General features: G+C 38.7%; 1 protein-coding gene across 1 annotated transcript in view; it reads right to left on the bottom strand.

Moving 5' to 3' along the window:
• SPIRE1 (spire type actin nucleation factor 1) overlaps positions 1-16,183 on the bottom strand; it is a 66,774-nt gene that overhangs the window by 31,683 nt on the left and 18,908 nt on the right. Inside the window, exons 2-4 of the mRNA XM_082289636.1 lie at positions 12,406-12,531; positions 2,375-2,458; positions 885-1,049 (exon numbers count right to left, since the gene is read on the bottom strand). Coding sequence (XP_082145762.1) covers positions 885-1,049; positions 2,375-2,458; positions 12,406-12,531 — 375 coding nt within the window. The remainder of the gene's footprint in view (positions 1-884; positions 1,050-2,374; positions 2,459-12,405; positions 12,532-16,183) is intronic.

Genomic DNA, 16,183 nt, shown 5'->3' with positions numbered 1-16,183 from the left:
TAAATATGGATATTGACCAAATACATGCCTCTGACAAAGGGATTTAAAATATCCTACTAGGGATAAGACACCCTTTAGATCAGTTGCTAGATGATCAGGAAGAACATCTCAATGTTGAAAAAAAAAGTAACCCTAAAGGACAAAAAGAACAGGGAGACACCAGTAAATATCAAATGGGTTCTCATAAGAAGAGTTCCTCAAGTCAGTTTTACATGCACCTTTACGAGGATCTAGGAGGAGGAGACCCATGAACACTCTCCAGCTTGCTGTGGCATATTGTCTTGAAAGCAACAATAGAATATGCTGAAAATAACTGAGCTCAACTTCTACAAATGGAAGATTTAAATTTTTTTACATAGATTATTCCTTGAAAATTCGTAACAGGTCATGGGAATGTGAGTTTTCAACCACTGTGATACACGCAGTTTTCAACCACTGTAGGTCTTCCTTTCCCATCACATTATCAGTCATGGTAGCATTTTGTACTCTGGAATTCCAAAACCTATGTTGTAGCTCAAGATAAATGTTCTCTCCAATAAGAAGAGTAAAACAATCTCTCAGTGGAAAGCATGACAGGACTTTTGAGATGACTCTTAAAGTTATCACAAACCCAACACAAGTGATTTGTTCAACCTTATGATATGTAGGCACATCTCTCAGAATTTTAAATGCCTGCCACATGGAAAACAAAGTACAGTACACGTGTTGGTTTCATGTTCCCTCCCTCAATGCACTGTGCAAAGTTTTGATGCCATATAAACCCCAAGAACATTAGTACCTATATGAAATAATAATTTCAAGATTCTCAGGAAAAACAAAAAGAAGACAAAAAAGGGAAAATAACATTTCAGATTTGACAAACTCCAGTGATTCTCTTGACTTACCATGACCTTCCTTAAGGTATAGCGTTTGGATCTAATATCATCCATCAGCATCTCATAGGGTGTGAGCTGATACTCTATTGGCAGTGGGTTGTACTGACGCTCTTGAACTTTCTTCAGTTTAACACCATTCCGTAAATCTCTCATCACTTGCACCCAAAAACGAGCCTGAAGAGAAAAGAGCCAGAAATTATATATGATACCTTACCCTTGAATACCACCTCACATACCCAACATCTATATTCCCACTTCAAGTATACTGCAGGCACATATTCCAAGTTTTTAGACTTACAGCTATTACTATATGAATTAAAGCAGTGATTGAATCAGAAAATTTGTTGCCCAGGACTTTCCTGCAAATATCCCAAAAGTTGTTCTTTAAATAGAAATTTTGAAATGGACTCCAAGTCCTAATATCTTGCAGTCTTGATCCTCTCAGGACTCAACTTCTTTTCCTCTGCCTGTAAGAGCACCACACACTAACATCTCCCTCTCATTTTCTGTGAAACAGAATTGCTGGAGAGAAGAAAGAACAGATGGTGGACAGAAGATAGGAAAATTGAAATCCAGTACTTTTCAAGAACCTCATAATATTCCTCTATAAACTGGCAAGAACAGTACCTAGAAAATACAGTAAGTTACTCCTGAGCAAGAGTTTCCCTGTAGCCCTTTCTGTTCATCAGTGGAGAAATTCAGCTGCTGGCTCTGCTGACTGCCTGACTGCCCCTTTGAAGGTGTCTAAATGTCATCTTTTTGAACTGCAAAAGCTTCTCCATGAAAACAGGCTAAGGAAAAATATATTGCTTGGATACTTGCATTGTTTCATCTGTCTGCAAAGGAAATTTAAGACTTCATTTAGTTCGAACTTATCATGAGTTACTATTAATTCATATACTGAAAAAATGCAGAGACTGATTCGAACACAGTCTCATAGAATGGTTTCGGTTGGAAGTACCTTAAAGCTCATCTAGTTCCAACCCCCTGAACTGGGCAAGGACATCTTTCACTAGACCAGGTTGCTGAAACCTGTTCCTGTGCCTCACCGCCCTCACTGTAAAGAATTTTTTCCTAATATATAATCTGAATTTTTCCTAATATCTAATCTAAATCTCTTTCAGTTTAAAGCCATTCCATCTTGTCCTGTCACTAAATGTCCTTATAAGAAGTCCCTCTCCAGCTCTCTTGGAGGCTTCCTTTAGGTACTGGAAGGTGCTCTAAGGTCTCCTTGGAGCCTTCTCCTCTCTGGGCTGAACAACCCCAGCTCTGTCAGCCTGTTTCCATAGGAGAGGTGCTTCAGCCCTCCGAGCATCTTTGTTGCCTCCTCTGGACTCAATCCAACGGGTCCACATCCTTCTTATGTTGGGAGATACAGAAACGGACGCTATTTCAGGTGGAGTCTCATGTGGGTGGAGGTAATAATGCTTTAGTTAAGCTTTATAAAGAAAATAAACTACCAGCAGTGATGCTGAATCACTATTCCATTGTTGTCTTACCCAGTCAGCATTTTTTAGTTCATCAAGATCCGTGCTGGATTCATCACTTGCCTCTTTGTCCATTTCCTGAATCTTCTTCAGGTTCTGCCAATGAATAGGAAATGAGTCAATGAATGAACAGTGGCATTACTCTCAAGTAAAACTGAAGCTTAATTTTTAATCTCTTGTATCATGTTGTTCAGGTGTTCTACTGAATGTTTTATGACTTGAACAGCAATACTGTAAAAGTAACTTGAAACACTATTTGAATATATTTCTCTTCCTTGGAAAGTTAACCTTAAATGCTGGGAACAAATTTTAAGTTTTGAGTATAAAAGTACTTCAGATAATAATGTGCTGTAGGAAAAACTACATATTAAAATGTTTATATCCCTAAGTTTTTATATGCACAGGGAAAAAAACCTTAACCACCCATCAGGTCTGTTAAGCTACAACACAGAAAATATTACCAGCTTGATAAGGATCCATTCATACCAAAATTAATGCTTGTTGAATTCAAGTAGCTCATTTTTGTAGGAGAAATAAACTATGAGAAACCTTTACATTGAATAGTGACAGAATTGAATATATATATTGCAATTAATTACTCTGTATAACATGGGTATAGATTCTGAAATATCAGTAACAAAATCATGTGAGGAAGAGAAACATCTTTCAAAGATGAAAACTGCTACTTATGAACAAGATCAGATCATGCAAATATGGAAAAGATGGTGTGCAAAGGGGCAAAAATAAAAAGCTATCATACCAACAAGAATGCAAAAAACAGTTAAAAGTTGCAGCAGACCAAAGAACAGGCAAGCCTGAACACAGAAGGTTGTGGCTTTACACAAGTTTTCTTATACACATCAACACCTGTATATTGAAAAGGCTTTTTTTTTTTTTTGGTTTTTGTTTTGTTTTTGGTTTTTTTTTTGTTTTGTTTTGTTTTGTTTTGTTTGTTTGTTTACTTCTGTACTGAAGTATTTTGGAATCAGCAGTACAAGCAATTTCTCAGTAATCCACTTCACTTTTATGGAGAGTTTTCCAGGAAATCTTTAAAAATGTTTAATTTGATCTGTTATCTAAGTACTCACTAATATATCTGAAATGGATATTTAAGTCCTCTGCTAACTCCTTTTTTTATTTTATAAGACTACAGTAACAGGTCAGAGATTTGACAGACATATCTACCAAAAGTATTTCTATCTTTTAAGCACTTAAGCTCTTCCTTTAATGGAACTGAACAATCAGTCTCAATTCAACTTCTAAGCTTTCCAGAAAAAAATAAAAATAAGCATACTTCTTAAAACTTTTTTTTTTCCTGGAAGTAGTTCCTAAACTGCCAACATTTCAGTGTTAGAAATGGAAGCACCGGAAGAATGCTTAACTTGCACATGCAACAGTGCAAGCATCTACCAAACCCGGCTGCAGAGATAGGACATGTGAGTCAGCTCCCACAGAGGTTTTGGAAAGTGACCAGGTGCGTTCTTTATAGTCTTATTTATGTAAGTAACACAATTGCTTCGGTATCAAAGAAGAAATACTACCATTGCCCTATCAAAATAAAATACATAATTTACAAGAAGACTCTGAAAAACCATAAATCACCCACACTAACAAAAGCAGATTCATCATGGGACAATGTGGGAACATTTTGGCATGACTTGCAGCATCACAACAGGATACCTAACTGGGAAAGAATGTCTTTATGGAAACTTCTGCTGGTCCTGGCACTGTGGTCAGTCTGACACTCACAGGCAATTGCCCTTCCCAAGGCAAAAATGGAAGAATGGAAAGAATGGGTAACATAAAGACTTCGCTTATGTGTATTCTGTTATCCAGGGTTTCTTCTTTTCCCTATCATACAGCTGGAGCAATCATTTCAAATACAGTACCTGTGAACTGTAAATTACTTTCTTTCTTGCAAACTGCTAACATCTACTGGTAAACTGCAATATGTAACATCTGATACTTTTTCCTTTATCTCTTTGTAATCAAAAAGATAACTTCAGTAAATGGGCTCACAACTGTCAGATTTGCTCCTCCTTCCCATACTGGAAGGTACACTTTAATTTTTTTAAAATTAACGCGTTCCAGCTGCTTAACCTATACTTCAGCTATTCAACAAGACTGGTGGCAATCACCCATCTCAGCAACCATGTTCCCTACCATACAGCAGTTCCCCAGTTTATGGGGCTGGTTTATGCTCAAAGGCTGATGCTTTTGACTGACATAAGTATTTAATGAAGCTAGAAGAGATTACAACCCATTTTTCTTAACAGCAGAAAACAAGAAGGGGGGAAAAAACCCACCCCGAGCAGCTGAAAGGTCTTCCAAATAAGGTAACCATCTAATTAGTTCCTCTGGAACATAGCTAGAGGGGCAGTTCCTACCCAAGAAAGCACAGGTGTAAGTGATGCTCGCTACCATGCACTGGAGAGCTGCAGGAGCAAAACCTGCCAGCCAAGACATGAAGTCTCTCCAAGTGCAGTTTTATGATACAAATGAGCTGGTACAAGCACAGGCAACTGCCAAAGCTGGCCTTCTCTTACTCCCCATCCCTGTGCTGAGTGCTTGGCTGTGGCCCTGGTACCACAGACACACTCACTTTGTAGGGATAGTTGATTCCCTTCCCTGGCACCTGGCTCTGGCCCCTAAATGCAATTAGTGGAGAAGAGTAGAAAATAAAGGAATTTCCATCATTATAGAACTAACAAAGCTTTGGAAGAAAGCAGCAAGTGCTCTATGCCTGCAGGAAGTGTTTAGGAAGGCTTTAACTCTTCTACACCTGTCAGGTGCTGCTTGGGAAGGAATAAATTCACTGTGACAAATGATTATGTTTAAACTTGTAGACTAAATGGAACATTAGGGTTTCCCTCCAGCATCCCCAGCCAGCATCAGTGGGTTTCTGCCTCTGTTTCAACAGTAAATTATAGAAACCAACACATTTAAAATACAATAGACCCTTTGTCAGAATTCAACTGTGTTCCGAAACCTGCAAGTAACCTCAGCTGCTGCTGCTGTAGCCACTTGCACTTACCCTTGGGACAATGGCTTAAGAAAAGCTATTACAGTATAATAAATACATGGCCTAAATGGATTTCCACTTCAGAAAGCAGAAACATCTTAAAAAGGTTTTTCTAAAGGATCCCAGAACCTCAGACCCATACCACAGACCCAATTCACCTACTAAAGCCTGGGCATTCATTTAGGAAATAAGGGTTGGATGTGTAGGAAATGACTATTTCAAGAGCTTTCCCTTTTTAAAAAACCTTTACAGCATTTGGCCATTTTTTTAAAGGACTGCATTTTGTGACAAAAGCTAGTAATAAAAATATCAAATGTCTTCAAACCTCTTGCTGTACTATTAAAAGCAGACACTTGATTTGCGGCTGCTGCATGGCCCACATTTGAGATACGCTGTTCTGTGCTCAGTGACAGATGGGAGTTTATCTAAGACTCTTGTCAGCACAGTGTCAAAGACTCCCTTCCATAAAATACTTTCTAAAACACAGTGATTTAATGAATGTTGTATTCTAGGGAATCCAGACCTGGACTTTGCCTTTCACCAATTGCATAACACAGTCTACTGCAGTTCCCAGTTTATACTCCCAGTTAGGAGTCACTTGTTCACTGATTAAATTGATTCTTACACTGTTATCTTTGAAAGTAGAAAATATTCTTGCACATCTAGGCTCAATTTAAAAATACATAACATGCACACATGGGAAAAACTGCTTTATATACCTTCAGCTATTCAACATGGGTTTAAATTCCAAGGGCTCAGGGAGCAGCATTACTCTAGGTCTTCGAAAAGACCCAAAACCCATTTAATTCAAACTGAGAATAGGATCAGTTAAATCAGTCCCTGAAAACCTCAAGCTAATAGCAGACAAAGTTCTTAATGTATAGAGGTATGGGCTGATGCACTTTGCTCAGCTCTGGAGAGGGCAATAGTCACCATGCTGCTCAACATAACTGTAGGAAGAGGCAAAAAACCCCAAAGCAAGGGCATGTAACACTGATTGAGTGACAGTGTCTGCACCACTTAAGAAAATAAAACCAAATCTTCCCCTGCCCAACACAAACCAGCTGCATCTTCCCTTATTAAAGGTCCTAAATTGAGGGATCAAACTGATCATGATGGAGCTGCAAGCCTGATGACAACACAGGTGCAAAAGTGGAGTTACTGGAGACTTGGAAGTGTAGGCAAAAGTGAAGTTATGAGCTGAAGAGTTTGTGAATTAATTTATTTCTCCAGCTGTGCTCTGAAAATCCAAGCAGCAGAGTATTTGACAGCTTTTACAGTCACAAGACTTCTGAGAGTAACTTGGCTAATGACTCTATTTCCAAAATAAGTTAGCCATTAACATTATTTAGGTACCTATTAACTATCTCTATTATCATATTTTGTACAAATAATACAGCAGTATAGCCACCTGACTTTTTTCTTTAGCTGTTTTCCAACTGAATCTTTGTATGGCATGAAACTAGGAAAAAAATAAAGAAACAATTTCATTTCTATGCATGTACTTCATTAGAATTTGTATGTTTACATTTCATACAGATTGGATTGAAATATATCCAGGCAGACTGAAAGAACTATGTTTTTACATCAGAAAAGACAGAAATGAAAGGCAACATGTTTTAAAAGAACAGTACAAAGATGACAGATTGGGAGCTTTCTCTATGTTCTACCAAAAGCCTAATTACAAGGCACACTGTGGATAACAAAACTATGGATAAGTTTTTGATGAGCATGGATTTTCACTGCAATTTGAGATGTAGGAAATTATAAAAATATACAAAGTCTTAATTAGTTTTGGAAGGGATATTAATTTTGATGCTCTAGGGTGTACATCAATCTCTACAACTTTTTGAGACGTAAGTCAAACCTACTGCAACTGATCTGCCGACTGGACACTTATCTCATACGCTATGCTGGCCAGCATAACATGGTATTTTTTAGCACCACCTGTGCCAGTTGAGTTTATCACCCAGAGTGCATCCTACAGGCCAGCATCACCTTTATTGGTACCACTCACAGAGTCACAAAGTGCTTGAGGTTGGAAGAGATCCCTGGAAGTCTGCTGGTCCAATCCCCCTGCTAAATCCCCAGAGCCAGTTGTCCAGCATCATGTCCAGGCAGCTTTTGGATATCTCCAAGGACAAAGAATCCACAGCCTCCTCAGAAAACCTTTGTCAGTGCCCAGTCACCCTCACAGTAAAACCAGTATTTCTGGCTGTTCAGAGGGAACTCCTGTGCTTTTGTTTGTGCCCACTGCCTCTGGTCCTGTCACAGGGCACCACTGAAAAGAGCATGGTGCTGTTCTCTTTGCATTCTCCCCTCAGGTATTTAGAGACATTCATGAGATCTCTCTGAGCCTCTCACTTCCAGACTGAACAGCCCTGGGTCTCTCAGCCTTTTCTCATAGGAGAGCTGTTTCAGTTCTTCATCATCTTTGTGGCTCTTCCCTGGACTCTCTCCATTATGTCACTGTCTCTCTTGTACGGGGGAGCCCAGAACTGGGCCCAGCACTCCAGCTGTGGCCTCACCAGCGCTGAGCAGAGGGGAAAGATCACCTCCCTTGACCTGCAGGCAACACTCCTCCTAATGCAGCCCAGGACACCATAAGGCTTCTTTGCAGCAAGGGCACATTGCTGACTCGCTCAGCCGTGAAGTGCATGTGGAATATTAACTACAGGAGAAGGCAAGACCGGGCATTAACAAGGAACCAGAGGAGGCCTAGGGCAGATATCCCTTCAAAAAAGCAGGTTCACAATGTGGATACAGCCCTGGTGAATCCCCTGTCTGATCCAGAGCAGCAATATTGCATTCCTTTGCCTGCATAGTCTCTCCGTGTCTCTCTCAGTCACACTGAGCCACTCTGAGCAATGTGTGTGTGACTTTTTCAGATACTTCCCAGCAGGAACATTTGCTTAATCTCATGGACATCCCTTATTTGTGCCTACAGTTCTGTCTATGGCCAGGTGCCAACAAAGGTTATGTCAATGACTTTTGGACCATTCTGAAAAAGATGAATCTTTTCTTTTACATGGGTCCACTATTAGCAGATATTCAAACTACCTTGTCCCCTGCCATACACGTATACACTTCCTTCACCTTGTGGACCATTTTCCCCCCAAAACAATTTTAAAAAGGGAGAGAATCCTTTTCTGTGGGATTTTCTTACTGCAATTTTGAAAGCTCACTTTTTGACATGAAAAACAAGCTGTACTCCATCTTTGTTATCAGCTGTAAATGCTTAAACAGCAGGACACAAGAATTAGGAGGTCTTGGCCCATTAGAAGACCACTCCTGGATAGCAGCAGATGGTACCCAGGGTGGGTCTGCAGCAGGGGCACCTTTCACAGAGCCTAAGCAGCATGCAAATACTGCCAGCAAGCTGAAAAACACCCCAATAAACTTGCTAGAAAAATTTCAAATTGCAAAAAGAAAATATTTAGTTGTTTATTTTTAAACTATTGCAACAATTGTATCAATCTTTCTGAACTCTGTCTGTCCTGTGCATCCACTACATTAAATATTTCACGCTCTTTAAGAATGGAAGTACTATCTCCCTGTCTGCAAGTCAACTTTACTGCTGACCTTTCATACACATTGAATCAGACTGGAAGTAACCATATGGCATCAATTATGTGACAAAGTGCCTTAAACATTGCATTTGACATCCACTGAGAGGATCTGAACAGCTCACTCATCACTTCATCATTTCTGATTAATACACTCACCCAAATTCATGCCAGTACAACCCTTGGTGCATATACACTATATTTGTTATATGACAGATGATGACTGGGGAACACGTGACTCCTCAGTATATATCCTAGTGTTAAAACATTTTACAACCTACAGACCTATCCCTCCTACCTACCAATCTATACCTCTTGAAACCCTGGACTTACAAAGTCCTGGTAAGTTTTTATAGTGCCAAATTGAAAACAGCATCACAGCAATATTTTCCCCCGCAATATCTCCCATCTAAGCCTGTTCTAGGCTGCAGCATAAGGTAGGTCAGATTTAATTCACTCCAAGCAAGTGAATTTCTGCAGATAAAAATTCTCCCTCTTCCACTACAGTGAAACTGCCTATTTAAGCATTTACTGACTAAAAAATATGAACCCCATATACCTGGGAAACAGATACCCAGATGCCCCTCAGTGGCCCTAGAAGGAATTCAAGTAATTTCAAAGTAATTTTTATCTACAGGAAAGTTATTTTAAATAATTTCAGAGGATTCTTTCCCCTTTTTGGTGTTTTTAATTTCATTTTGGTCTCACATCCACAACTGTATCTAGGTCTGAGGGAATCTAAAGGAAGATCTCCAAATAAAGCTGTTGTTTTTTGAAATAAACTAACAATTTAAAATTCCTGGCATCTTTAGTGTCAAACCCACAATATTACACAGTATAATTTTTTTTTAATTGGAACTGATGTATGTGACCTGTTTTTCTCCCCCAGTTATCTGCCAATGCAATCACCACAAATCCATGACAACAAAATTTCCTTACTGAGGTATTCAGTGTTTATCTCCTTTATACCCAATACTTATATGACAATAACAAAAGGAAAAGAAAAAAGGAATTTACTAGAAGAGTACTTAATTGTACTCCTCATGACCTAAGATTCTGCTATGTATTTGCAAGACAGAAGAGCATGTAAACAATAGGACAGCTTTTACTGGCACAAACCTAACGTGATCATATGATCCCTGCTTGCCTCAAGTATAAACTACAAAGGTCATTTTGAAATGGTGCAACAAGACTTACAGCATTCCACCTCATATTTTCTTCATACCTGTTTTTTATTTTGTACGCTACATTATTTTCAAAATTAAATACCTTCCAAATCTGTAGTTAGATAAAAGCTATGATCAAGGACCAAGCACATCATAGATTTGAAGCATTCAGATTACAAAAGCTGCTTTCAAGATCATTTTCTTGGTAATTTCTTACATGCCTACTGATGGACTGATCCAGAGTGAAATCAAAATGAAATCAAAAGGTCAAAATTCTGGCCCTGGTTAGGTGCAGTAATAAAAGTCTTACTGATTCAGTAGGGCCAAAATTCCATCTACAAGGATTACTTCCTTTGACCTAAATATGCTTTGAATCAATGCCTAATAGCCTGTGAGAGGCAAATGGTTTCTTTCATTTGGGATTAACTCATTGTATGCTCTATGGTGTGAGCAAACGTTGTAGGGTTTTTATGCCCAAAGATAAGGTGATTAAATAATTTGCAAATTCAAAATACCTTTCCACTTTTAAAAATAATTTTTAAAAGATTATTGTTAAGACATGATTTTGAATGGTTATAGCCCACAATATTTTACTTTGACATTGACAACAGAGATGCCCTATTACTGCTCACTGTGGCCAAGATGTTTGAGAACTATGGCAAACATAATTCCTCTCAGAGCAGAAAGAAGAACTCTGAAGGGTTCTTTGGACTTTGCAAAAGCTGTTGAGTGAGGTGTTTCCAGAACAGGTCCCTCAATTAATATATCCAGTAGTTAAAAGCCAAGATGTGAAATTAACGATGTCAAGGCTTGGGAGACAGATTTAACATGGAGATCTTGTATCCTGACTGCTCCCTGTACCAGGGGTATTAGATGCAGATGTCCCATAACATAGGCACTTCAGAAAACAAGTGGCTCTTTAGCCATGCTGACACTGTCAAAATTATCCCTGTATGACACTGCTTCAGTTTAAAAATTGCTTCCACTTTGAATAGGACTGCAGAAGAAGTGGAGATGAGATCTGACCCTGTGCAGCAGAAAAACGTCTCAGAAGGACTCTCCCTCTTGGATGATGAGTCTCACCCAGGAAGGAAAGAGCAGCAGCCCCTTGTGTCTCTGACTGGTTTGCAGCTTCCACCATCAGTGTGATAAAAGCTCTCTTGTGATGCTCTGAGGCTCATCTGACTCTTTAATGAGCTGATTCAGCTCATTAACCTGACAAGGAGTAACTCCTTTATTTTTTGTTTTGCTTGATATTTATTGCATTTGTTCCCGAGAACCAGAAGAAGGAAAACAGTGGGAGTACATGTGCGTGGGTGGAACAGCTCTGCCTCTTTCAGCAGCAAAATTTTTAGGTCAGCCTGTAAAATCTTATTCTGCTTCTTAAAGGTACTGTAGATCTTGAATTACAAATGAAAAGAAAATCCTTCAGGGATTTATTAAGAAAAAAAAATTATGAAAGCGTTGTTACTTGACAAGTTGGCTTCTGTGAAGAAACCAGCTTTAAGAAATGAGTTTCCCTTGCTGCCCTTGCCCTCACCCACCAGTTTTCCAATGTTACCAGCACCCACACTGTCTTAATAGAATTGTTCATGGGGCCACTCGCAGGCCAGATCACTGAGACTATCTGCAGTAAATAACATCCTTAAATCACTCTTCAGCCAGACCCGTTAATTGCAGTGGTTCACAGGATGGCCTTTCAGCCAATAGTAACAGCCAAACAGGCAGTGAACATAAGCATTGTGACCTGAAGGGGAAAATTTTTCTGTTTTTAAAGTTGGCTCTGCTGTGAAGCCAGTGTGACAGACAACAAACCAATCATACAGCAAAAGGTAAGACAAGCTGCTGACTGGGGACAAAATACAAGCAAGAACAATCTCAGATAATTCTCAGCAAAGAGAATTCCCTTATGGGAAGAAGCTGAGGAAGAACAGGCAAAGCTCTGACACTTCATAACATCTCTGAAACACCAGAGAAGCTTTTAGACTCAAATATATTGCATACATGTATGCAGGAATGGGTACAGGCATGCAATGTGTTATCCTCTGAGAAAATCGTCTGGTTTACTCCCAAACAGATTAGTCACAATTAATAACAAGTTCTGAGGGATGTAAATGGTTACAAGCCAAAACTAAAAACCCCTCAGCTGAAGAACTGTCCTTCCTGAAAACTACATATCATCTCCTCAAGCATTTGACATTCCCTACTGGCTGGGTACAGAAGTGATTTTGTAAGCCAAATTCACACAGTGATGAGCTCAAAAGCAGAAAACCTTCTCAGAGTGCTTACCTCTTTTGCACTTTTAATTTTGGCCAGGAAAGTGTAGAGCTCCATTGTTTCGGCAAACAGAGCCCGACACACTGCTTGATAGTGGTTGGGCGCCTCTGATCGAGTTGGCAGGTGGGCAGCACACAGCTAGGGAGAAAAATAAATATCAGGATCAAAACAATGCCCCACTGCTTTCATTAATGTGACAGAGCATGAGGGAACATGAAAGTGAATGCAACTGAGTATCAAGGGCACAAGCATCCATGAGACACTTCAGTTTAGTCAGAAATTGGGGTGTATTTTCTAAACCTTCTGTTCCTATTTATTTTATGAGAAGAGTACTATAGGAATAGTAAGGGGACTGGTTGACCATGTTCTGGAAAACCACGACACTGCCTTTTCAAAACCAAAAAAAAAAAAAAAAGGACAACATAATTCAACATAATTGTCATAATTGTGAAAACAAGCCATCTTGCAGTAGCAAATTTTGGGGAAACATACTTAAGTCAAACCAGCTTTAACAGTAAGTGTTAAGAGTTCCTACAAATGTGGAAGAGAACTGTATCCCTACCAGTTTATGAAAGGATGAAAGGTAAAGCAAGGAAAAAAAGTACAGTGTAATCATCAAGCTGAAACTCTGATCAGATTTATTTCAAGCAGTACAAAGATTTTAAAAATCAGCACGAGTTATGGAAGCACAGGCTTATTGCCTTATCTCAGACTTTCATGAACATTTCCAAACACAGACACAGCTAATGCAAAGGAACACTAACAGGTGCTTTCATATATGCTAAACTTGAAAAACTCTGAAAGCCTACTCAAATCACTAGTAATCATTCAGAGTTACTGATGAACAGTATTGCTTTTAGAGTAAAACATGCAGCTCCCGTTTCCAACAAGAGAAGTTTCACTGAAACCAGCCTTCACATTTCAAACTGAGAACCTGAATGGTATGAGCAACATCCAGCTTCATGAACATCCAGCTTCTACTATTGTGGAATATCTCAACAAAGATAATAATAGTTGTAATATCATTTTTCCCCTAAGTCAAATCCATCACCTGCAAGTATTCATCACAGAAATACCGGCTGAAAACAGACAGAACAAAATAACATCTGTGATTTGTTTCCTAAACACTTTTAAATCAAAAAAAATCCCAAAGCTGAAACCTGAGTATCCATATCATGTATCATACTGGTGTACATGTAAAAATAAAACGAAGTCTTAATCAAGGCCTTAAAAATTTGTCTTGTTTCTGTGGTTGTATAGTAACTATTTCTTATATATATAGCTAATTCAGATTTCCAGAGCTAAAGCTTGAGAAAAAAAGCCTCTTTAGCAGAAGAGCCCTTAATTAGCCTAGTGGCATCCTTGTCTAAATCCCTTCTGTTGTTACAGTGAACACTGTGTTTACAAGGGGCACAATGCATGTAAAGCTCAGGCTGCTTTTCCATATTGCTCTCCATTTGATTTAAATCCATACTGCCACTAAAAGGTGTGGTCCTGTGGCCTCCAGCTGTACGAATCCACAGATGCCCTTATGCTGGCACAGGAGTTCGTGCCCTAACTCAGGGAGGATTACTCATCCAGACAAAAATTAACAATGTGAAGGAAGTGGAGCAGGAGACAATTACTCTTCATGGTACAGACACACACACAGAAGTGCAGGCAAAAAGGAGCAAGGAGAACATGCTGCCAGGGTGGGAAACGGGAGGAAGGGCTGAACAATTGTGTTTGGGTACAGTCAGATTTAGACTGGCTCAATCTCATTGACAAGTTGCTCTCTGAGAGCACAGGCCCCTTGCTATCTTTTATTTCTTCCCATCAGAATAACAATACAGAGCTCAGTGGTCAGATTTGGTCAACTCCTTCGATAAACTTTCACAAGCACAATTTGGACTCCTGCAATCTCCTGATTATGTACCCCTATGTATTTATCTCCTTTTAGTTGTAAAAAAGAATATACACATGGCAAGTTTATACATATGTGTGTGTAAATTTCTATTCCTTCCTATGTATTTTCCTTCCACTTAGGAAATGCAAGGCAGCCATGTTCATGAAACTGCCCTTGATCCCTACACTTCAAATTTTGTTTTAAAAATTTCAAAATTTTCCAAAATTTTCTTACACTCTTCAAATTTATTTCTGGATAATCACAAGGGCATACTTGACATCTGTCTCCCCTTTTCTCCCCATCCCCCTGCTTTTTTCCCTTTTTTCTCCTTTCCTTTCCCCCCATCCCCCTGCTTTTTTCCCTTTTTTCTCCTTTCCTTTCCCCCCTCCTTTTTTCTCCTTTTCCCCCCCCCCTTTTTAACAAATCAGATCATCTCCTTTGCAGATAAAGGGAGATAAACCAAAACAGATGCACGCCTAATGTGTGCAGTAGTGATAACACATACCAAAAAGAATCTACTAAAAATTTCCCTTAATGAAAATATTAGAATATTAGACCAAATTCTGAGTATGGTTGTGTTCTTTTTTCTCAATAATGAATCATGTCCTTACTTACCTTACTGTGTTTTCATTTTCTGGTTATTAATTATAGTACAGATAAAAGGGTTTCATTCTAAAATACACCACTTACAAGAATAAAAATAAAAGCAGCAGCAATTTCAAAAAAGGTCATAAAATGGTATAAGTCTTCATAGCTGAGAATAAAATTTTATTAGTGTAGAGACTGCACACAGGTTTTTAAGAATCCCTTTTTTCTTTATTCGGAGTTATGTTAATTAGAAACAATTTGCATCAAATATTGAGAAAGTTAATGAAATGCAGCAGTGACAAGTTCAAGCAGGGAATGGTTGTAATATTGATTCTATTATTGAACACAAAGGAAAGCAAATTAAAAAAAAAAGCCTGCTTGCTGAACTTGAGTTACAAAAGCAACCACATAAAACCTGACCATTTGCTTTGCAACCTTTAGGCTGCAGGTATTAAAAGAGGGCCAACAGCTCCTACTAACTTTCATGTTCTGAGAAATCAGTCTCTGAGTGATCTTATATTATGTGAAGATGCATTACATAATAAAACTCCTTGTGGTAATATTAAGTCAAATGACTTAACATGAATTTTTTTGATTAGGGAAGGTAAGCCTGAAGAAAAAGGAAAATGTAAATAGGATGGACTGATTTTTTTCCTCCTTCACTGTAATATATTGTACTTGCACATTGGTTCGGAATGCATGACAAGCTGTGACTTCTGTATGAAAACATACCACAAAATCTAGGCAGGCAAGGCAAATCAAGTATGAAATGTCACTTCTAGCATGAGTTCAGGATATTTATCCCTTAAAAAAATTTAAAATCTTTAAGTTCATGGTAGTAGTGTTTGAAAAAGCTATGTTACTGTAACACACAACAAAAATCCCAGTCAGAATGTTTCAATAACTGAGTTATGAAAGGACAGCAACCTAATAAACTCCTCCTCTTACCATGTCATAGTGGTTGTGGTGCAAGAAGGATTAAGATCACATATGCAGTCTTTTCCAGTCATTTTGAAGTTGTATGCTTATTCTGACACTTGCCTTTTCATCCCTCATGATACAAGATTCCCTTAGGGGAATGAACTCGAACAGCATCCAGGGCTTAATACAAGGGCTGTTTGTTCTGCTTCCAAGAAGTCTCAAAAAATATGGCTCAAAACAGATTATGTGGTCTTTGCAAACTGGTGAAATAATAAAAATATTATCAACTACTGAAACATTAACTAGCTCAGTCTGTAAATATTTCCATTTGCAATCATTGTGAAGAGCTGGGATTTAAAATTTTTTTTTCCTAACTGAGCCTATCCAAAACCTCAG

This window comes from Coloeus monedula (genome assembly GCF_965178545.1).
Source record: "Coloeus monedula genome assembly, chromosome: 1".
NCBI lineage: Eukaryota > Metazoa > Chordata > Aves > Passeriformes > Corvidae > Coloeus > Coloeus monedula.
Note: the sequence above shows the minus strand (reverse complement) of the source record. Positions and strands in the feature narration are given on the sequence as shown.